General features: G+C 53.7%; 2 protein-coding genes across 3 annotated transcripts in view; both read right to left on the bottom strand.

The window, feature by feature from the left end:
* Nucleotides 1–5442: 5442 nt before the first annotated feature.
* Nucleotides 5443–8356, bottom strand: LOC308498584 (intestinal-type alkaline phosphatase-like; the record flags this gene model as incomplete). Its single annotated transcript, XM_081050796.1, has 11 exons — nt 8260–8356; nt 8063–8179; nt 7848–7963; nt 7512–7686; nt 7262–7434; nt 6921–7055; nt 6755–6827; nt 6494–6628; nt 6211–6402; nt 5880–5996; nt 5443–5762 (listed from the first exon to the last, which is right to left on the bottom strand). Exons 1-11 carry the CDS (start codon nt 8324–8326, stop codon nt 5443–5445), a joined length of 1620 nt encoding a protein of 539 aa, XP_080906922.1. The 5' UTR covers nt 8327–8356.
* Nucleotides 8357–18433: 10077 nt separating this feature from the next.
* The window catches only part of DIS3L2 (DIS3 like 3'-5' exoribonuclease 2), a 307560-nt gene continuing 302341 nt past the window's right edge, over nt 18434–23652 (bottom strand). For both annotated transcript variants that reach the window (XM_081051782.1, XM_081051783.1), the window contains exons 17-21: nt 22573–22720; nt 22063–22193; nt 21790–21894; nt 20397–20498; nt 18434–19772 (exon numbers count right to left, since the gene is read on the bottom strand). In XM_081051782.1, the coding sequence (XP_080907908.1) occupies nt 19626–19772; nt 20397–20498; nt 21790–21894; nt 22063–22193; nt 22573–22720 (633 nt within the window). In that variant the 3' untranslated portion in view covers nt 18434–19625. The remainder of the gene's footprint in view (nt 19773–20396; nt 20499–21789; nt 21895–22062; nt 22194–22572; nt 22721–23652) is intronic.

Genomic DNA, 23652 nt, shown 5'->3' with positions numbered 1-23652 from the left:
CCAAAGATCAAGTAGCCAATATTTACACTGATAGTCACTATGCCTTTGGGGTAGCTCTTGACTTTGGAATGTTATGGAAGCAGCGAGTCTTCTTAACTTCCTCAGCGCAGCCCAGAAGGAATGCAAAACAGGTTGCAGAATTGTTAGATGCCATACAGCCACCGGGACAATCGGCAATTATCAAAATTCCAGGACATTCTTAAGCCGCCACCATGGAAGCAAAAGGAAATAATTTAGCTGATGCTGCAGCTAGACAGGCAGCAGTAAACACTCAAATTACCTGGACACAAGAATGTTCTTTGCTCCCTGCTAAATCAATAAAAGATTTTCTTTAACAGTTCCAAAAGGCAGCTACAGAAGAAGAAAAGAAGCTATGGCAACAAAAAGGGGGAACCTTTGATCCAGAAAAGTAGATATGGCTTGGATCCAATGAGAAATCAATCTGGGGCTCAATTACCTACATATACTCCAACACGTGCATGAGCTAACACACGGGGTCCTGAAAAGATGATTTCATGGAGTAAACAATATGACTGGAAACCTTCTCTCCCTGTGGCTCATAAAGTGTACAGCAGGTGTTCTATCTATCCAAAATATAACCCTAGAAAACCACTGTAAAGATCCCAGGGACATTTCCTACTTCCGTTAGGTCTGTTTGAGATATGGCATTCGGATTTTATCTCGATAATACCTCGATAATTTTATCTCGAGGATACAAATTTGGTAGTCATGATTTGTATGTTCTCTCATTGGGTTGAGGCATTCCCTTGCAGGAGAGCAACAGCCTTCATGGTAGGTAAATTATTGGAAAAAATAATTCCCAGATGGGGAAATCCATCTGAGTTACATAGTAACCCAGGGACTCATTGCACTGGGCAAATAATGCTGCCCGTCTGTACCATTTAGCCAATTCTATAGCATCTTTATTGTCTGGTGTCTCTTCCAACAGATAAAATCTATCATCTTAAATCCTCTGATTGGTGGAACCTACCGATGGTACAATTAAAACTCAACTACGTTTTCAGAAGCTTTTAATCTCCCTGGCCAGAAGCTCTCCTTCTCATGCTCCTCAGCCTTAGATCTACCCCTTTGACCTTTCTCCTTATGAAACAATCACTGGTCGCCCTATGCAACTACATGAAGGGACATATGAATCAAGCTTACTAAAAGGAGACATTCTGCATTATTGTCAAAGAGTTATTAACCAGCTTAAAGAAAATGATACATTAGTAACTGATTGATTTTACAGTGCACTCCCAGGAGATAAGACTTCAAAGACCATGGTTATGATCATATCTATTGGAAGAGACATCAAATAAAAGATTCTCTCCAACCTCGCTGGAAGAGACCTGACCAGGTGTCGCTGACTAATCCATACACAACTACATTTCAAGGGGTGAACTCTTGGATTCCCATTTCTCATCTAAAAAAGGTGCCTGACCACAAATGGACATCTACCCCGGAGTCTGACACTCGCCTCTGCCTACAACAAGCATCCAAGCCCCTCCAGGATGAGAAGCTGCTGACACCAGAGGAACACAGCCATCCCAAGACATCGACAAGGCCTGTCCCCCTACAGATTGATGTTGAACTCAGAATCCATTGTTTTGATTGTCTTTACCTGTCTGCTAATGATATTAGTCACAATAATAGTTAAACTTGTTCTTTGGGTTTTTCTATGTAGTCTAACTGCTTATGGCTACTGAAGATGTATAAGATAACTGTTAATGTCCTTTCTCTAGCTTATGTCAACGGTATAGTGAATGCAAAATACAGGAAAATGAGAGACGGCAAAACTCAGATCATGATCGTTCACAGGATAGAAATGATCCAGAGTGTTTTTCACAACAAAGGCCATAAGACCTGACTGCCTTCCATTTACCTGCCGTTCCCTTTTTGGGGAAAATCGGCCTCAACTCACATCCCATGGTATGGTATTGCCCCATCCCCAAAGGTCAACAACAAGAGGACCTCCATACTAAGACTTCCTAGGAATGAGCTTCCCAGACAAGAAAAAGCTGAAGGAGTTCATCACCACCAAACTAGTATTACAATGAATCTTAGAGGGACTTCTTTAAGATGGGAGGGGGGTTAAGGATGGGTGAAAGGGGAATGGAAGTACAAGTTGGTTGTCATACAATAGTCATGGGGATGTAGGGGATAGTATAAGGAATATAGTTAATATTATTATAACTACGTGTGTGCCAGATACCGTGTTTCCCCGAAAAGAAGACCTAGCCGGACCATCAGCTCTAATGCGTGTTTTGGAGCAAAAATTATATAAGACCGGGTCTTATATATATAAGGGTCTTAATATATATAATATAAGGGTCTTAATATATATAATATAAGGGTCTTAATATATAAACTTAATATATAAAATATTATATATATAAGGGTCTTAATATATAATATATAAAACCGGGTCTTATATTAATTTTTGCTCCAAAAGACGCATTAGAGCTGATGGTCCGGCTAGGTTTCGGGGAAACATGGTAGGTACTACATCTATCAGGGTGACAGATGGGAATGGGGTAGGGGGGCAGGGAGAAAAAGGTCAAGGCATTAAGAAATACAAATTGATGGTTAATACAGTATGGGGAATATAATCAACAATGTTTAAAGATCATGTAAGGTGCCAGGTGGGCAGTGGGCTTATTAGGGGAGTCATACCATTATATTCTCGCTGGCGTTTGGGTTGGAGACACATGAAGCAGGAGCCACACGATCCACAACCCGCTGTCTGTTTCTCTGTCAACCACCCCACCCCACTTGCTAACTGCAATCCATGCTTGCTAGCTCAGCCACCATCTTCTTGCTAGCCCCCCATTTACTGCTAGCGTAGCCACGGCAGTTATATTAGTGGCCAATGGCTCACTGATTACAGCTGACGGCCAACTAGCCACAGCTGATGGCCATCCAATCACAGCTGATGGCCATTTACTACCTGAGCCAGCACCTTCCTATGTGAGGCTGAGAGCCTGGAAACTGCACTCCAGTTCTGTCCCCACAGCCCCTGAAGAGCTGAAGTAGAATAATATTGAATGTCAACTATAAATAAATATATAGGTCTACATAGTCATGGGACATAGAGTACAACATAGGGCGATAGTCGATGGTATGGTAACAGCTATATAAGATGTCAGAGGGGTAGTAGCTTGGGGGGTGGGTTATCACTTTATGAGGGGTTTAAATGTCCATTACGTTGCTTTGTACACCTGAAATTTTTAAAAAAGGAAAAGATTTATAAAAAAACACACACACACGAAAAGACTTCCTAGGAATGAACCTTCCTAGCGTTGAGACCACACTGTCTGACCAAAAGGTTGGCCATCAATGCATCCTTCAGATTCATTTATGACCACAAGGGGGATTTGCCAGCTCATGTTAAAGGTCCCAGACAGTTTCCATCGAAGCAGATTCAGGTGAGCAGAGCCTGGACGGTGAGGTATGCTGCTCACAGTACAAGACCTGGTGTGACCATGAAAACTTTCCAGCCACAAAGGAGTCATCTTTATGGCAAAGGGCTGCCATGAGTTTTCCTTTCTCTCTTCCTAACTTCCCCTCCTCTTACAAACCAATGTGCTCACATTTGTTGAGGTGAAAAGAGCTATTGGTTTAAGGCGCCCAATAAAAACATTAAAACACACTTTTCGGGCGTGTGCCCCTTCAAGGTAAAGATGTTCAACAAACATGTTAGAGACGTTTCCATGGACACAACTTTGTGGCTAGGGTCTCCTTGGGTTTTAAACCCATTTATGAAACACATGGGGAACACCTTCCCATCGGTCAGTAAGACCAACTAAGTCACAAAAGAGGAGACAGAAATAGTGGCTGGATTTTAAGAAAAGCCTTTGCATAATTTGTGGACGGCGTTCCAAATGAGTGTGATGATTTGGTAAGGCCAGCTAACGATGCCATTCTTCCAGTGAGCTCCCTCCCAAAGGGTGTGTGACAGCCCCAAAAATCCAGAACTGAAATAAACTGCCCCGAGAGCAAGGCCTTCGAGTTGATGTTACACAGCGTTAAATCACGTTTTTAGTAAATAAGGAAGCGTGTTTAATCATATTGATACTTCTAGTGAGAGCCAAGTCCCTTGTAAATGTACAAATGTGTAATTCTGTAGAAATGTGTTGAAAACTATGGTCGATTTCACCATTCTGCAATCCTTTTAAACGTTCCCTTTGGGGTGGGTTAGATGGTCAGTAGGTGTAGCTTTACTGGAGTGGGCGCTCCAGAATGTTGGATGTGGGCTGAGGTCAGACATGTTTGGTGTCTACTTCCCCTCAGGCTTCCCAGCTCCTCCCTCTGCCCCTCTCCCTCCCAGAAAACAGAGCAGAACAGACTCTTCTCCCCGAAGTAGCCAGAGTGATGTTTCCCAAGAGTCCGGTCATCTTATGTCCCTGCTAGAAGCCTTCTGATCACGCCCGGGGTGTGGATAAAGTTGCAGCTCCTCCCCCACCGGCTGCCCAGCCTCAGGTTTTACCTCCTTTGATCCAGCTATTGGCCTCCAACAGCACTTGACTGCTGCCTCGGGGTCCTGCAATGCTGGTCCTTCTCCATTGCTCAAGCCCTCCTCCCTTCAGTCTTGGCACCAGTGTCTGCTCCCCAGAGAGCCCCTCCCTGGCCTCCTGATCTGGGTTATCTTCCCCTCCCCTCAGACACTCTCTGCTCCCACATACTAATAATTGTTTTTCTTTCTAGAACATTTAAGTACTGGCATTACATTGTATAACCGTTTATTTGATTATCCTTGTGTCCCTCCCAGAATAGAGGTCATTGGACTGTGAGAATCTGTTGTTCATAAATCTGTGCCTAGGCCAGATGGCCTCAGGGTGGGGGCAAGGGCTGCTTTGGGACTACCTGCCCTGCACCCAGTTTCCCAAAGCTCCTTGGCTCTCCCAGCCTGGATGCGCACTGGAGAGTGACCATCTCAGTAGCCGATGACTTGGGACAAGTCTCTCCTTTCTGTGTTGCCATCTATTCTGTGTAAGAGTAGAGGGTCCGGGGGTGGGGGGCACTTGGTGTTAAAGCCTCCTTGGGCATCCGACCTCAGCAGCCTCCTTGGCCAGGAAGGTGCTCCAGGGATGGTTGCAGGGTGACAGGAAGCCGGCCCTCCCCTGGTGCCCAACTCGCGGATTCTCTGGCCTCTGAGATTGGGGACGGAGTCCAGAGCTGCAGACAGGACAGTAGGTGTCCCAGGAAAGCTACCACCTCAGCCTGCACAGTGCCCCGCGGTCTGGCCTGCGGGGAGGGCTGGGGGCAGCGCTGAGTTGGCTGAGGCTCGTCTTTTATGGCCAACAGTTAAAGGTCAGGACTTAGGGGCCCCTGGTGGAGCCTGGCTTTGGTCGCCCTGTGGCTCAACCACGGGGAGAGGAACCCAGTGACTATGGGGGGGCTCAGTAGGGGTGGGAGCCCTGTGGCGGCGGGGGCTGGGGGCGGTCAGAGCATGTTAGCCCCAAGCAGCAGCAGCAGGGCTCCGGCCAGCAGAGTCAGGGACTCGCCTGCGGCCGGCCCGGGGTGCGCGGCATCCGTGGGGCGTGTAGTGGGGGACGCGAGGGTGCCACCGGGGGGCGCCAGGCCACAAGCGGTGTAGGGCTCCAGGCAGGCGGCGAAGGCCATGACGTGCGCCACGAAGCTCTGCTCCTGCACGCCGTGCACCAGGTGCGCCTGCGGGCCCCGCGCGAACACCGCCACATCCTCTCCGCCGTGGGTCTCGGACAACAGGGGCACTGCCGTTTGCTGCATGTACTCGGGGTCACCTGGCCACAGGGTAGGGTTCAGAGTGGGGATTTAGGGCCCTTGGGGGGGCCCCCACCCTCCCATGAGTTCCGAACTGTGGTCCCCCCGAGTCGGTCAGGCCGACCCAGTGCACTCACTGCTCTGACGGTCGTTGACATTGGGCCGGGAGCCATTGCGGAGCGCGAAGCCTGGGCCGTTGGCATAAAGGAGGGAGGTGTAGGCCTTGCCATCTGCGGCCATCTCTGGAGCCAGGCCTGCAGGGAGAAGACCGGTGATGGCACTGACCACCGCTATGCAGCGCCCGCTGTGGGCTAAGCCAGGCACTTGCCTGTTCGGTGGCTTGATTAGTACCAGAATCCTATGTGGCCATTGCTGTTATGACCCCGTTTGAAAGATGAGCAACAGGGCTCAGAGCAATGTCTGCCATGTAATTTAGGGAACAGCACCTGCCACTCTCCCTGGGCCTACCGAAAATGGAGCTCCCACGCAGTGTGTAGCCACCGAAAGTGAAGACGTGAGAGTGGTCAGCGGTGACAAGGGTCAGCGTGTCCTTCTCGTTTGTGAGCTGGCTGGCCCTGTCAATGGCATCGTCGAAACTGATAGCCTCGGTCAGAGCCAGGTAAGCTCTGCTTTTATGATGACCTTGGTCGATGAGGCCGCCTGCCGGAAAACCACATGAGAGATGGGCGATGGGGAACCAGCCCTGAGCCCTTCCCCTCCTGTGCCCAGTGAGGGGCTGCCACTCATTCACCCTCCACGAAGAGGTAGAAGCCACGGGGGTTCCTGCTCAGCAAGCGCAAAGCCGCCTCTGTCATCTCCGTCAGGGATGGGTCCTGCTTGGGGTCTCGGTATGCCTCATACTTCATGTCTTTTGGCTCAAAGAGGCCTGTGGGAAAGGCGCTGGCGGTGACCTACGAGCTGGAGTCGGGTCAGCGCACACACTGTGCACAAATGCTTGGCCATCTGAGGACCCGGGAGGATGAGGCAAGAAGGTGGGGGAGGTGGTCATTACCCATGAGGTGTGTTACAGAGGGGTCCTCCGACGCCTGAATGAGCTGCGTTCGGTTCCACACATACCGGCCACTCTGGGAGAGGCAGAACCAGCTCAGGCCACAGTCCTCAGCCAGCAGCCCCAGCCTCGTCCCTCTTCTACCCCTGCACCCAGGAGCCCCCATCACCTGGTGCTTGGCTTGCCACTCTTGCACCAGGTTCCGATTGTCAAGCCTGATTCCGTTCTGTGTGGCGTCAGCGGGGTACTCAGGGTCTGGGGTTCCCTTGGGAAACATGTACTTGCGGCCCCCACCAAGGATCACCTGGAGCGAGAGGATTAGGGCAGGTGGGCGTGGGGCCTGGCTGGCCCATTGCCCGCTGCTCGCACACCCCTTAGGTCCCCCCACGAGGTGTGTGGCAATGGCCTTGAGGACTTCCTTGTACCCCCCCCGCCACAATTCCCCAATCCCCGAGCTCAGGCTGGGGTTGCCCACCCTCTGTCCAGCTCCCCTTGCCCTTCATGACGCACGTCAATGTCCATGTTGGAGACGAGCTGTGCGGCGATGTCCTGGCAGCCCTCCTTCAGAGCCTGGGCAGGCATGTTGGCATCGGAGTACCAGTTGCGGTTCACCGTGTGCGCATAGGTGCCAGCTGGCGAGGCATGCTGCACCCTCATTGTCGTCACCACGCCCACTGACATCCCTGCGGGTGGCAGAGGTCAGGGTGAAGCACTGAGGTCTCAGCCTTACCCCTGCCCAGCAAGCTGGCCCCAAGCCCACCTGCTTTCTTGGCCCGGTTCATCACGGAGGTGACCTCATTGGGACGAGTTGTGTTGCACTGGTTAAGGCGGGCTGCCGCGCTCACACCAATCGTCCGGTAGTTGCCCTTGACCCCGCACAGGTAGGCCGTGGCCGTGCCTGCACTGTCTGGTACGTTTCTGTCCACGTTGTATGTCTGGGGACAGAGACGCCCTCAGCTCCACTCTGGGCACACACCCGGATCATGACCAGTCCCTGAGCCCCAACTCTCCTGGAGCCGTCTGTTCTGCCACACTCCCTAGCCCGACCCCACCCCACCCTGGGGTGTGGAGCACCCTGAAGCCACCCAGACCTTACTTTGGACAGAGCCAAGTATGGGAATTGGTCCATGGCCAGGGGGGTCTCTGGTCCCAGCTTGCCATTCTTCTGCCCCTTTAGGATCCGAGTGGCTGTCACCGTGGACACCCCCATACCTGAAGGAGTAGAACCGTGTCAGGCCGGAGTCCTGAGGGCCGGCCTGTGGTCACCGGCAGCCCCAGGGCTGTGGGGGGCTGCACAGGCATTGCACTCACCATCCCCCAAGAAGAGAATGAGGTTTTTGGCGGCCGTCTGGGTGGGCTGCAGCTTCTTGGCGGTGTCCAGGGTCTGGGCTGCCTGGCGGTTCCAGAAGGCTGGGTCCTCTTCCTCAACTGGCCAAAGGGAGAGAGAGGCCAGGTCAGCTTTGGGGAGCGCCCTGTGTATGAGGAGCACCTGGGAGGTGTCTCATTACCTGGGATGATGCCGAGGGAGAGCCGTAGCCTGAGGCCCAGCAATAGCAGCAGCCAGACTCTCTGCATGCTTGTGGGATGGTGAGAAGATGGCAGGGCTGGGACCATGGAGGGGCCGGGACCCTGGAGAGGCTGGCACTTGGGCAAGGCTGATCCAGCAGAGTAGCAGCTGCAGTCAGTGCATGCTGCCTGGGCTCAAATCACGGGAGGCCTTTATCCCTGGCTGTAAAAGGCACCTGTCCCTCCCTCCCAGTGCCCCAGGCAGCCTCCCAGTCTCAGCCTCCGGTGGCAGGAGGGAGGTCACAGGGTGTGGCTCAGCCTGAGGGCAGGTGTCCTGAAAAAGGTGGGACCATCCTGCTCAGGGTGGGCCCCAGCTCTCCCCAGGTAGGGTGGGGATGAGGCAGAGATGGCCTGGGGGTGAGGAGCTCACTGTGTCCTGATGGGTCCACCTCCAACTCTCTGCTCTTCCAGTCATGGGGGACCCGTCACTCCTTTGTTCACCTCATTTGTTCAGTATCTCCTAAGAGACAGTTGGGGCCAGACTCCATTCTGGGTGCTGAGGGAAGTTGTGATCTGGGTGCTGAGGGAAGGCACTGGGCCTAGTCAGGGGTCTGGTTTGGCTTCTTAAGGCTGCCTGGCCATCCACATGGCTTCTCGCCAGCTTGGCCTGAGCAGGTGAACAGGCGCTGAGCTGGAAGGGTACCCAGGACCCCCCTGGGCCCAGAGTCTTGTGTTGTGGAAGAGGGTGGAGTGGGAGTGACATCACCACCTTTTCTGTGTCTCCAATTATCCTGGGCTGGGCTGGGCCAGCATGTAGTGTATGTGTGTGTGCCTGCTGGGGGCAGGCCAGGGTCAGGTCCAGTGCCCCAGACACGAAGTTGACCTCTGCTCCATTGGAAAGGTAGCTGGAACCCAGGGGTGAGTCTGCAGTCCTCACAGAGGGGCATCGACACCCCCAGGCATAGCCTCTGACAAGGAGCCAAGAGCTTTCAGAGCCCGAGGCTGGGTTCAGAAGCATTCCTGCAATCCAGAAATCCCACCTCTGGGTGTGCACCCAAAAGAACTGAAAACAGAGTCTCCAAGACAAATTTGCACCCTCACATTCATAACAGTACTATCTACAACAGCCAAAAGGAGTATCGGGGCCCAGGGAAGGCCGCCCCCTAATATCCCACAATGGCCTCTTGATCATGTCCAACCAAGGTCACCCGAGAGGCAGCAGGAGGGGAGGAACCCTGACTCTCCCCTGGGCCCCTAAAAGCAGGAGGAGACTCTCCATGTGATCGGAGCCCTCCCTGCTCCTGAGGCTGAGACACCTCATCACAAGAGTTAAACAACCCAGTGGGAGAAAGCCTGTGCAGCAAGCCTTGCACCAGCTGGAGCAATGTACTGCCCAAGCCCACATCTGCTTAGATTCCTTCTAATGAGCAGCGACTTTGTCTTGTCAATTTCCCACAAACGTATTCTTTGCCTAAAAAGTATGAAGAGGTGCCTACTTCGATCATTTCTTTAAGCCTCATTTTGTGATCTGAGCATCACGTTGTGATTCTCCAGTGCGCACGTATTAAATTGCTTGAAGACTTGTAAGAATCTTAATACCATAATCTGTGTCCTAACATTTGGATTTTTGGAGTTTGAACTCTGAGGCTGCTTACAGAGCATAACTCTGTTCCTAGGCCTTGGAAATGGCCAGCAGAACAGTCTCTCTGTACTGTTTGATTTCTGTTGATAAGTAACCCAAAAACTTTTGTTCTACAAGCCTGAACTGGAACTAGGACGTTGACAAATGTCGAATCATATGGTACCCATTGTTCTTGAACCACAGCCCCGCTTTCCGACCATTGAATTTTCCAGTTGCTCCCAGCAATCAGAAAACCAATGATGTACGTTTGTGGTACTTAGCAACTCATCTCTCCGATCACCAGTTCCCCAGACTTTTGCCTTTAGAAACCGCACTTTATCCCCTCGATTTTGGAACATGTCTTCTGTTTGTACCGAGGACTATGTCCCTGATTTGCAAATCATATCTGAATAAAACCGCCTTTTAATTTGTTTTGGAATTTTCGTTAACATTTTGTTAATCTGATTTCGTGTCGATTTTGTTATATTATTTCTAGTCTAGCATTAAGAACTAAAGGGTAGAAAGGGTGGGGGGATTCCTCCCCCTCTCCGAGAGGTACAAGCAATTCAAGTGTCCATCAACAGATGAATAAATATATGTCCATACATGGCTGAGAAAAGGGGGTTCTATGAAAAGTCACCTCACAGGGTGATCTGATCGTAAATTCCTAACTGGGCAGGTCTCGGCAGGTAGTCACACCCCAGGCCTCTAACTTCTTTAGTGAAAGTTTTAAGCCAGCCCTGTCCTTTGTCCTTGTGTATCTAGGTTAACACACCCTTGAAATGCCAGAAGTAATACCCCTCGAGGGGAGGTATTAACCCTCAAGCAAGCACATACTCTTGTTTACTGTCCAGTAATCCAATCCCCGCCTTGCTTTCTCCCACCTTCACATCAGCTGCCTTACTTTCCCTCCTTAATCTCCCACAAAAGAAACTGCAAAACTGTTATTTTCAGGTGCATTTGAGATCTTTCCCCCCCTCCTTTCTTCCGCCTCCCCCCCACTCCGGTTCAAGCCGTTGTTTCTCAGTCTAGTTGTGTGGGACACAGCTCCCTGGCCCAGGCTGGTGTTATGAGCCTTGCACTGAGGCAAGTCAGTCTCCTGCTGCTCACGGCAGCCCAGCCAGCTCCAAGGAGTGCGTTGTTCACAATCTAAGCACAGCCCACTGGTCCATGTGGGAATCGAACCGGCGACCTCGGCGTTAGGAGCACGGCGCTCCAACCGCCTGAGCCACCGGGCTGGCCCCCATTTGAGAGCTTGCTACCTGGAGTATGTTGTCAGCTTGGTCCAAGTACACTCCAAACATTCTCTACAGGTCTGGACGTTGTGACATTGACAATGCAATAGAATTCGGCCTTAAAAAGGAAGGACTTCCTGTCACATGCTACAACACAGGTGAACACTGAAGGTACGCTGAGTGAACTGTCAGCCGCAAAAAGACTAATACTGGGGGGAAAACGGGACTGTCATTCTACTAGTCAAAGGCATAAACAGAAAGTAGAACGGTGATTGCCAGAGGCTAAGACGAAGGGGATGGGGAGATGGTGTATGATGGGTATAGAATTTTGGTCTTGGCAACATGTAAAAAGTTTGGGAGATCTATTTCACAACAATGTGAATATATGTAACATTACTGAACTATACCCTTAAAAATAGTGAAGATGGTGAACTTTATGTTGTGCTTTTCACCAGTTTTTTTTTTTGTTGTTTGAAAGAAAGTTCTTCCCAGCTCCACCCACCCCAGTGGACCACAGTAGTTCCCTTTTCCACTGGGACCTCTTCCTGACCTGAACCAGAGACTCAGTCGTCAGACCCTGGGGTAACTGCACTTGCCACCCAGCATCTCCCTGCCCAACCTGTCCCCACCATGTCCTCCCTTCAGGCAGAGCTTTTGTGGGTCCTGCTCCCTCTACTGCAAAGTCACGTCCAGGATATCTTCCTGGCCTCTGGCAGTTGCCCTCATTGCTCCCTCTACTTCCTGAATCATCTTCCTGTTGAAGGGGAGCAGAGTTTGCCAACCCAAAATATGCTTCTTTGGGGATGATTACTCCAGGCTGGTTAATTTGAAGAAACAGCAGGCATGGGAGGAGCTCTGAACACCAAGTAGAAGTTGCCCTTTGTAAAAGGACATTCACATTTGTAAGGGAAATCTCTATTTGTAAGGGCATTTTCCTCTCTACCTGGAAGAGAAGGATATCTAAATCTCCAGGAACTGTTACAGTGGAGAAGGCAGGGATTCGAACCTGCATATAACAACATCACTTGTGTATTGTGCTTTTCCTGGTAACCTCCATAACTGACTCCCCATCCCCAAAGTCTTCTTTTGTCTTTAGCTGAAGATGGTATTTAAGGTGAGGGCTTCCACCATCTTGGTGAGTTACTGTTATCCTGGGTCTCTCTCATGTCTACAGGAGGTATACGTTATTAAACTTTTTTTTCTGCTGCTAACCAGTCTCATGTCAATTTGATTAGACCAGCCAGAAGAACCTAGAAGGTGTCAAAGAGAAAACCACAGCCCCCAAATGGTGTCACTTCTGCTAAAGCCCATGATACTGTGGGGGTTCAGTGCTAGTCACCCCAAGATGTGTTTCTGTGGTGTGCAGATTGTTTTGAGCTAAGGGCAATTTTAGCTTCAGGCTCAAGAGGAACTTCTGCCCCTCCCTTGACTACCTAGAAGAACCTGAATTAGGGGCCTTGCCCTCATGGGAGATTGTCAGAGATGACCTCCTTTGAGTTGCCTGTAGGGCAGGACAAACTTCTATTATCATCTTCTATTACCAAACATCTGCTCTTATCATCCTGCAATGACCTTTTGAAGCCCCCAAGGGCCCTTCCCTCATTCCTACCCATATTTTCTTTCTGTCTCTGAACTTCTCATGTATGTGGGGTCTCTGATTCTCTCCTGTATGTGGGTTCCCATACATTTAATACAGGCATGTATTAAATTTGGTTATTTTCTCTTGCTAATCTGTCTCATGTCTACTTGATCATTAGACCAGCCAGAAGAACCTTCAGGGTAGAGGAAAGAGTCTCTTCCTCCCTCACACTTTCTACATATTAAAATAAACACAGCCCCTCAGCCATAAATAAATAAATAAAACAACAGACAAGGTTGAGAGAGATGATTTTATGAAAAGGTTCTAAATTCATAACCTAACTCCGTTATGTGCAAATGCAAATCCATCATTCTAAATGGTGAATGTACCCTTCCCCTTCTCCCAAACCTTTATTGTTGTGGAAGACATCAATCCTTCTCTTCCTCCCCCCATTCACCAGTGCTCAAATCCTTAATCTGCTCCAACACCCTCCCAACTCCAATTACCCCTGAAATCTGTAATTTGACCCTCGGAGGTGGCCCGTGGCTGTGCCCAGCAGCCAGAGGACAGCCCTGGCTGGCCAGCTGCCCTGGGGCTAGCCCCTCACCTGGGACTCCCTGGTCTCAACACAGTTCCACGGGGCTCTACTGAGGCAACCAGGCCTTGTCACTGCCCAGACTGCTACCTAAGTCTTAAGTGGAAGACCTTAGGCAGCATTTCAACTGAGGGGAATAGCAGGTCGCTTTGAGATTTAGTATGATTGCTCGGTAGACAGGGGGTCCCTGATGAAATAAACAAACAAAAAAAGCAGCCATGTCCTGAAACTCCAGGTACTGGAATGTCTCCTTCACTCCAGGACAGAATATGTCTTGAGGTTAATAGATAATCTCAAATCCCTTCTGGCCGACAAAGGAGCAGATCTGATAGATAGGAATGGGTTGGTTGTTAATCCCTTCAGGATGAGCAAACAGGACAAACCTAATAGATGAATTCCATTAGAAGGCTCCAGCCCCTTTCCCGAGCAGGCAAGGGAAAGTATAAAAGAAAGAGCTCTGGTCTGAGTCATGGACACCCCCCATTCGGCATCCTTTCCCGCTCGGGAGCTGCAACCTCTTCTCCTGCCTCTAATAAACTATCCGCTTTTTAAAACTTTTTGCCTCTCCCTGGCCCGTGTTTTCATTCTTTGGCATCATGAGACATGATCCCGGCCCGCACTCAGAAACTGCTGGCAGATCCAACATCACCTACATCATTTGGGGAGTCACAGGAAAATATCCCCACAGCAGCTTGTCATCGGAAATTGTATCTTGCTTACCGGAATAATGGAGTTTGATGACCCATTACTGTATGTACAAGAAGTCTTTCAAACCAACTGTAGACCCATTCCTGCTAAGGAAAAAGATCTTTTTTGAGGTTTTTGTTCTTTTTTTAAGTGGTGAAAGAGCAGTTTATTAGAAGAGAAAGTACACTCCACAGTTAGGAGTGGGCCCAAGCACAAAGAAAAGCGGCTCGAGGGCCCCGAGTTTTAATTTTTATCCAAGGTATACATGAGTGGTTAAAAATATCAGCTAGACCCATAAGGTTTGTTGCAAAACAAAAGCAGCAGTCCCCTGCTCCCTCCCTGCATTTTCCCATCTCAGAGGCGGTCACTTTCGCCTCTTGGCTTTTTATTTTGATATTTAGCCATTTCTAAATCGTGTACTTGTCCATTTTTCAATTTTAAGCTACATCTCTGGGTACATCGTACTGAGCTTCTGCTCGTTACCTGTTGTTGTGTAGTGCACCATCCCCAATCTCACACAACAATCCTTTATTTAATCACAGATCTGCAATTCAGGCTGTGTCTGCTCCATGCCGCCTCGGCTGGCTGTCACGTGGCTGACAAAATGGTTCCTCTCTGCGTGGGCTTCTCCACAGATTGCTTCAGCTTCCTCACAGTGTGGCAGCTGGATTCCAAGAGACAGGAGGAAGTTGCCAGTTTCTTAAGGCTTGGGCCTAGAAACTGGCACAGTGTCACTGCACATTTCTGCCTATTAACAGCCACTAGGCCATTTCTGCCTATTAAGAGCCTGTCCAGATTCAAGGCTGGGGATAGATTCCATTTCTACGTAATTAAGTTCGCAGCTCCCCTGAGGTGTAAGCGACTAATAGGAATTGCCATGTCTTTAAGGTGTCCAACTGGATGTCTTGATACATGTACATGGTGAAATGACTGCCACCATCAAGCTAATTAACACAGCCATCACCTCACAGTCACCGTATTCTTTCTGTGCTGAGAACACTTAAGATCTACCCTCTTAGCAAATTTAAAGTACAAAACACAGTCTTGTATCAGCACACTGTCCATTAGCTCCCAGGACTTGTTCGCCTTCTAACTGAAACTTTGTACCTTTTAACCTACTTCTCCCAATTCTTCCCCCCACCCAACCCCACCCGGGAAAACCACCATTCTACCCTCGGCTTTATTTTAGATTCCACGTGTGAGAACGTGCAGTATTTGTCGTCTGTGCTTGGCCTACTTCACTTAGCACGTCCTGCAGTCCATGTTGTCACACCTGGCAGAATGCCCTTCTTTTTAAAGGCTGAGTAACATTCCATTTTACACACGGACTATGCGCTCATCTGCAGACGGACACGTACGTCGTTCTGTCCCAGCATCATGGAGTCTGCCGCTTCCCCACTTGCTCTCAGCCGTGTCCTCTGCACCCCCAGCAGCAGCATTTGAGGCTCCTTGTCCCCAGAAAGGGTCTACCTTTGGGCTTTTGGCATCTCCTACTCTACCCTGCCCCCACCCCCTTCCCCAGGGCTCTCCCTGCCTCCTGTCAGGAGCCCATCCTCGTCCGTGACTGCGGCATTCGCCGTGCCACTTCTTTCTGGACGTCTTGGATTGGCTCCCTCTCTCGGCCTTCATCTCACCTGGACTATCACCCCTGCCCCCACCTGGCCTCCAGCTTCCTGCCTCATGGCCCATCTCCGCTCTGTGGTCAGAGCAGCTGCAGTGGGGACCTGGTGCTCTCTCCCCAGTGGCCGCATCTTTTTTCTTTTAACAGGACTTTACTGGGGAACAGTGTGTACTTCCAGGCCTTTTTTCCAAGTCAAGTTGTTGTGGAGGGTGCCGTTCAGCTTCAAGTTGTCCTTTTGATTGTAGTTGTGGAGGGCGCAGCTCAGCTCCAGGTCCAGTTGCTGTTGCTAGTTGCAGGGGGCGCAGCCCACCATCCCTTGCAGGAGTCGAACCCACAACCTTGTGTTGAGAGCCCACTGGCCCATGTGGTAATTGAACCAGCCACCTTTGGAGTCAGGAGCACGGAGCTCCGACCACCTGAGGGCTGGCCAGGCCGTATCTCTTTCTGGGACCTGCCCAACCCTCCCAGCTGCACAGGACCCTAGGAGTAACGTTCTGTATCATGCCATCTGTCTGATGGGGCTAGGGGTGGGCACATGCCCCATTTGTTCCTAGGGCCTCTCCTCACTCGAACTGGGAAAGTGTGTCTTTCTCCAGGAGAAGTTGCAAGATACAGCTCATGTTTCTAGAAGGTCACTGAAGGAAGGTCAGCAGGAGGAATGAAGCTGAAACAGAGAAGGGAGACCCAGGACCATGCGTGTACTGGCTCACCACGCCCAGGTGACCTGGGGGCAGCACCCCTGCCTCCTGTAAGGTGGGCTTTCCCACCTTCCTCTGGGAGTTGTATACAGCCAGGAGCCTTCCAACCACTCTCTTCCTCCTAAAGCCACTTTACATGGTTTTCTTTCTTTGCAATCAGGAGACAAGAATCCTCTTGAAGCCGAGGGATCCCACCCTCTCTGGGCTCGTCCTTCCCATTCCTGATCTCAGAAGCTCACTCCTCTGAGCCCTTGCAGGCTTTCAATCCCCCGCCAGAGTACTTTGGCCCCTTGCTGTCATTTCCACATCTACTCCTTCAGCAAACCCTTTCAGCTTTACTTTCACTAGTGCCCGCCAGCTTCGCACCACCCCTACTGCTCCTCCCTTCCACCTCTGCCTGGATCTTGGCCCCAGCCTGCATACAGGTCTATTCTTAGCACTCTTCCACTCAAATCCTGCAAGGAAAGTGCTACCGTCACCTGAAAGGCTGAGGTGAGCCTGCCTCAGTTCCTGCAGCTCCTTCTAGTTCATTCCACTGCAGCGCTCTGCCCTCCCACCCCTCTCCACTGCCCACACCCACTCCTGCCTCAGGACCTGTGCCTGCAGCCACCAGGCTGCTCCGAGGTTTCTGCCCACGCATGGCCTCCCTCAGCTTGACCGTGCGTGCCGTCACCACCACCTGCCCCTCGAAAACCGTGGCACTCCCCTCCTGCCCATCAGCTCCGAGGACACTGGCACTTTGTAGGCTCTCACTGTTGAATAAGTGAACGAGGTTAAATCGCGTCAAAGCCCGGATGAAACACCTTCATGGCTTTGCACTGCCCACAGGACAGCACGGAAACTCTGGTCGGCAGAGGTTCCGAGGTGGCCCACCTGTCCCTACCTTTCCAGCATCACCTTATGTGACCTCTCTGCACTCTGGCCCTAGTGACCTCGGACCTTTACGGCTCGTGGCAAGTCTCTTCAAGCATCAGTTGCTTTGCTCCCGTGGGACCTGCTGCCTGTGCCATCTTCTTCTGGTACTGTCCCTCTGAATTTTGCCAGAACCTCATTATATGTGACATTATCTGTGTCTACGTCTCCCTCCCCCATGGTGACCTGGGGCGGCCACTGTGGCCTGGGCTTCAGTCTGCACTGGTGCCCAGGTGCTCTGGGACAGCCGAAGGAACGAGTCTTCTCTTTGCCGAGGTTTTGTCTCATCACCCTTTCATTAAGTCCGCTGTGTGGGGCCACAGAAGGGGCTGTCCTTCCCACTGGACCCATGGACAGGTGTCCCACCAATGCCCTGCAGACGGACAGCGTCAACAATGGCTGAACAAGCGGGTGAAGATGGAAGACACGGCTGCAGTGGGTGGGAAGTGCTGGGCCCAGGCAGGGTGTGGTGGAGGGCAGCTGCCTGGGCCCTGGTCCTGGCTGGGCAGTCTTGCGGTGACACCTCGGCCAGGGACCTGGCTCATTTCTGGATGCAGTTCAATTCTCATCCCTGTCAATGAGGTGGGGCTGCTATGGCCCCCACGGCTCCAGGGGGCCTCTGGGGTAGGCCAGCCTCTGCCTCCCAAGCAAATCCAGGCAGCAAAGCTCCTCCTTGCTGACTGAGCTGGCTAGTCCTCGCTGGGGCAGAAAGAAGTCTGGTCTGGGTCCACGCTGCCCACCAAGGAGCCCAGCACTCTCACCCACGGCCTCCCTGAGGAGCGCTGCTCTGCCCTCAGCTCCCAGGCTCTGTGGGAGGTCCTGGGGACAGCATGAGAGAAGAGGGCTGCTCCTCCTCAGTGGGGCAGCTGAGGGGACGGGGACAGGGTTGTGATGTCTCTCTTGGGCTGTCTGGCTACCCAGGCCAGGAAAGCACCTGAGACCTCCTCATCCAAATACCAATCCACCAGATGCTCACTTCTCTTCCCTTCCAGATACTTGGATCTAGGCAAAGGCTCTGCGGACAGGAGCTGAAAAGGGATGGTGGTCCCTGGGACAGATTTAAAGGCTGACTGAGGTGTTAAGAAGAGAGAAAGGACCTGGGGGCAGGTACGAGGGGTCCTCTGCTCCGCTGTGGCCCCCAGCTCAGTGCTAGGTGGACGAGCCATGCCTGCCAGTGGCAGACAAAAGCAGCCATGCCATCACTACTCCAGACACCGCAGGCCCTTCACAAGGTGCTGCATTGAACTTTTCTTTGAAGGAAGCTCAGTATAACCAGACCAGTCGAGCTCGTCAATATCGACACGGTGGGACCCACATGGTGGGAACGGGCCCGTGGCCACCATGGACTTCGTTTCCAGCAGCTCTTGGGGAAACAACTGGTGATTTCCTGGTTTGGAAGGAGCATAGGTCAGGCTCACTGGAGAGAGAACACCGCCCAGTGGCCCACCTCTGTCCCTGCGTCCCTGACGGTGGTGGTATCAGTGGATGTCAGAATGCCACACAGGTGACTGCGCCAGGCTGGGCCACCAGGAGCCCATTTTCCTGTCCCTGGTCAGGAAGACCAGTTGGAGGGTCCTTCCCACCTCCAGCACGGCCACGCCTCACTGTCTGTGTTCCCTCGGTGCTGCCCAGCGGCAGGATTGGGGCAGAAGGTGCTGAGGCACCGGCATGAACCATGGGGTGGACAGGCCTCTCAGAGCTCTGGCCCAGGAACAGGGGGAAGGGGTGTCACAGGATCCAGGTCCCCTCCTCCTAAGCCAAGTGCAGCTGGCAGGCAAAGAGGAAATGGTGGGGGAAGGGAGGGACACAGCCACAAGCGGTAGGGTGATGGGTAAGCTTGCCGTCTTGCATACTAATTACATTTCTAATCAGCCAGAAAAAGGTGCTGGCATCAATCTGCCAGGCGGCCAGCTCGGTGAATCATCCTGGAACTGACAGGAAGGTTCCAGAGGGTGGTGACCCCAGCTCAGCTCTAAGGGGTGGAGCCTGAGCCAGGTCCCTCGTCTGGGGCCCATGGGGCGGGCTGCCACCGCGGCCTCCCAAAGGTGCCCCACACACTGGACTGCACTTGATTTTATTCCATGACACTGATTTGCTGAACGTCCCCCCATCCCCGAGTTTCCTGGGCAGGGGAAGGCAGTGGTGGCCTGGCAGAAGGGGGGCTGGACTCCTGGGAGGACCAGATACCATTCTGTTCTGGTAAATACTGGCCAGGCCTCAGCCGTCCATCCAGCCCCACCCTCTGCCCTCCAGTTTGTTTAAAAACTGAGCTGCAAATAATAAAATACAATGAAAAAAATAAAACAAAACCCTGAGTTTTTAAAAACCAAATTAAAAATCCCCTTTGGTGCCAAAGGTCCTAGTCCTACAAGCCAGCAGGTGGGGCAGGTGGGTGGGTGGGGTGGGGCCGGCTGGTGGCCTCAGTCCTGCTGGTTGTCCTTGTCACACGCCTCGTCCTGCGGGCCCAGGAGGCCCTCGGTACCCGGCTGCTTCAGGATGGCACTGTACTTGAGGGCTGCGTCCTCTGCCCGCAGCACCACCTCCACCAGGCTGAAGATGGTGATGACCTGCGGCACAGCAGAACCCAGCAGTGACACGGGTGGATCACCAGGGGCCACCCAGGGGACAGGAGGGGCAGGGGTCTGCTGGCAAAACCCAGCTCTGCCACGGTGTATCCACTGGGCCCCCAGAACCACTCGCTCTGCCTCGTTAGGCTTCTGACTGCCCGTCTGAAAGCCGAGCCCGCTCAGGTACTGCGGCCAGGGTCCTGGTACCTGGTACACAGTGAGCACCGAGGGTCCGGGACAACAGCTGGGGCTGGGCTGGCCTGCGGAGCACGCCGCACATGGAAAGTGTTATATACACTTTCTTGGATAGGAGGGCCACAGCTCTCATCGGATTCTCAAAAGGACACCCAAAGTGAAGAACCCTGCTTTAGAGAGACAGGCAGAGCCCCCTGCTTCTCCCCGACAGCGGGTGTCCCTAAGGAAGGGGAGGTGGCTCCGAAAGCTAGACCCAAAGGAGGTGGTGTGGGTGAGCTGGTGCCAGCCCACCTGGGAGCTGAGTGATGGGGGAGATAAGGGGAACAGCAATGGGAGGCCAGGGGAGTGCGTCCCAGGAGACAGAACTGGGGCGGGGGGTTGGGGACACAGGGGTGCTCTGGGAACGCTGCCCCAGCCCCGGGTTCTGACCTGCTGCACTGGCTCCTGTTCCATGTCCTCAGGCTCCCATACAAGCGTGAGCTCTGGCTTCTTGCCCACCTTCTGGAAGTGGTGGGACCGCAGGGGCAGGGCCTGGGGGGGCACACACCTGGGTCTCAGGCCCTGGGCTCTGGGTGCCACCTCTAACCCCTTTGACCCTGCAAAGCTCTGATGCTTGGAAGCAGTCCCCTTCCTTGTTCCACCTCTGACTGGCCTCAAGGGAGCTTCCTGCCCTGTCACCCAGCCCAGTAGCTAGTTGCCTGACTTCCCAGGGGGCCACCCCCATCCTCGCCCCTCGCCTCGCCAGCTTCAGAGGCCCTGCCAGGACATCTTGGCTGAAGCAGCATGGGGCCACTGGCTCTGTGCTATTCGCAGGAGGTGGTGGCCCCAGGTGGACCAGGCACCTAAGGCTGGCACCTGCCGCCCCCTGTTGGCACCGGGCTTGTTAGCATAGATTGATGGCTGCAGAGATGATGAACTTTCTTCCTGCTCAGTAAATTTCAGGACTTCAGGACTAGAGCCCTGAATGGTTTCAGCTGGACTCCACTCTGTCTCTACTCCATTTATTGCTATCGTGTTTTTCTCATACTGTGTGCTGGGCTGTGCACTCCCTAAAGGGCTTTGGATGTTGGGAAATTCAAGCCAGGGTTGGGATCCAGGTGGTGACCTGCTAACCACAAAGTCGGCTGAAACAGGTCCCTCAGGAGGCCTCAGGGAAGCACCAAGTATCTTTGGGAAACCCTGAAACAAATAGCCACCCAGGGCAGGACCCAAGGCTGGTCTCTTCCTTCTCTTTGAGGGACTTGGCTTCCGGAGGGGCCATGGACCATCTTTCTGATCTTTCCTTCCCTCGTGTTCCTATAAAAAAATCTCATAAAGCCTGCATACCCTACCATCCTGTACTGGTTATGAAGGAACGTGTTCTCTGGTTGCCTAGTCCTTGGAGAAGGTCCCCCATCCTAGGCAGGCAGAGTTGGGTGTCTTGGCAGGGCCCATTAGGTGGGCTTGGGGTTGGGTGGGGGAGGGGAGCAAGGTCAGGGGCTCCACACCCTCTGCCACTGTGTGCTAGCACGGCCCACACCTGAGCGAGGGGGAGGGTGGTACCATCACAGCTTGGATCCTGCAGTGTGGACAGGAACAGCAGGGTCCGCGGCCTGTGCTCCCACCCTCCATGCTTGTGTCCACTAAAGGCTGTCCCTGGGACACCAGAGGCTAGAGGAATATGGAGACGCCAGGAGAGGGAACGGGAATAGGCAGGGGAAAACTGTGCTAAGCGGCTGTCTGTCGGGCCCGGGGAGGGCACAGGAGCCCGGTCTGCACCTGGAGCTGGCCTATGGCTGCCCCCAAGGCCCCTAACTGCGGCCTGGGCGCCCCGCAGACTCACGTTGCAGTAGATGCGCTTCTGCACCCCGTAGCGCAGCACCAGCACGTCGAAGGCTTGGCTCAGGACGCCCAGCACCATGGCTTCCGACTCCAGGGGACCACTCTCCTGCGGGGCAGAGCTCTAGCCAAGGAGTGGCCACGGGGCGCGGAACCTCCCCAGCGCCCACCCCAGCTGCTGAAGACCCCTGGCCTCCTCCAGGGCTCCTTGTGAGCAGGCGCCCGGGAGGGGAGGTGGGGCAGAGGGCGGGACGGGGTGCCAGGGTGGTGGCTTCACCTTGACCATGACGGCAAAGAAGAGGCTGGTGCTGAGCTCCTGCACGCGCTTGGACGCCATGCGGCGGTCATTGCAGTGGTCGGCCCGCTTCTGCAGGACACTGGGCGCCACGTCTGGCAGCTCCCTGTAGCCTGCAAAGAGGGCGGTCGGGGGAACGCTGGCCGGCTGCTCCGTGCGTGCCGGCCATGGCTGGGCAATGGCAGCGTGGTGCCCCTGGCCCGGGCAGGTGGCGTGGGAGGTCCACGTGGAGCCAAGGCCTCCCGCCGCCCAGCTCCAGAGGCTGGGAGGGTGGCGGGCCAGGTTAGGGCCCTCATGCCCCAGCCTCAGCTTTTACTGAGCCCCAATGGCACAGAGGAGGACTTGCGGGCCCAGGCTCCCTGCTGCTCGGGATGCCCACCCCTTGGGGACTCCACCGTCACAGCCGTGTGGCCTCTGGCCGCAGTGCACCGCTCTGGGGGTGGCAGCTCCGCTGGCACCGGCCTCCCCTGCCTCCTGAGCCGCGCCCCTTACCCAGCGCGGCCGCCAGGAGCCGGTGCACCATGACGTCCGCGAAGCGGCGGATGGGCGACGTGAAGTGCGTGTAGAGCGGCACGTTGAGGGCGTAGTGGCGGAACTGCGCCGGGTCCTGCAGCACCCCCGAGCAGAAGTACAGCGCCATCTGGGGTGGGGTGGGGGTTTTAGAGCCCGGCCAGGCCAGGTCGGGGCCGCGGTGGCTTTGCCAGCCTGGGACCGGCCCGCCAGGCTGCAGGCGGCTGAGCACAGCCAGGAAGGCCCGCGGAGGCTGGGGCCATTCTGTGTAACGGGACCCACAGGGCTGCCATGAGGCTGGCCAAGGCCACAGGGTGCCCACGCCCCTCTGCTGCCGAAGACAAATGCAGGCCTTGCCCTGGGTTGTCCAGACTCGCTCATGGCAGCAACCCTGCAAGGGGCCCACCCTGCCTTCACGGAGGACAGGGTGGGCGCTGGGAACCGCAAGATGGGGAGGGCCTCCTCCCTCAGTCCTGCTGACCAAGCCCTTGGGGAGACGAGGGAGGGCCACCAGGGGTCTGAGGGCAGCTGGGGAGGAGCTTATTCTCTCTGCAGTGAGTTGCTGTTCTCACTGCCAGGAGAGGGGGTTTGTTTCTGGTCTGCCCCCTCCCCAGGAAGGGGCTGGGGTAGCCCTGCTGGACCACCTCCACCATATGGTCAGAATGGGAGGCAGGAGGAAAGGCCCAGGACGCCCACCACCCAGAGCAAAATGGGCAGTGGGTGCCTGGCTCTTCCTCTCTGGGCCTGGGCTAGCATTTGGCCGTGGCTGACCTCATGCCCTCGGGCCCTGATGCCTGCCCTGCTGAACGCCACGCTCACACCCTGGCACCTCTGTGCTCCTAACACTCGACCTGTGCCAGCCAAGGGAGGCCAATGGTTTGCCCGCCAGTCAGCCTCAGCCGTTTGTCCCTGATAACCTGTCCTGGGGCCAAGACCCAGGGCTCTGAGTTCAAAAGGCCCTTCTGCAGGGAGGGAGTTATGACTGGGGTACAGAAAGAGACACCCGGTGGCTGTAGGAGCCCCACAAATAGCCCCAGGCTCCGAGCAGTCCTGCTGTCCTGG

Source organism: Rhinolophus hipposideros (assembly GCF_964194185.1).
Source record: "Rhinolophus hipposideros genome assembly, chromosome: 6".
In the NCBI taxonomy this organism is placed as follows: Eukaryota; Metazoa; Chordata; class Mammalia; order Chiroptera; family Rhinolophidae; genus Rhinolophus; species Rhinolophus hipposideros.
This window is presented reverse-complemented; position numbering and strand designations above follow the sequence as displayed.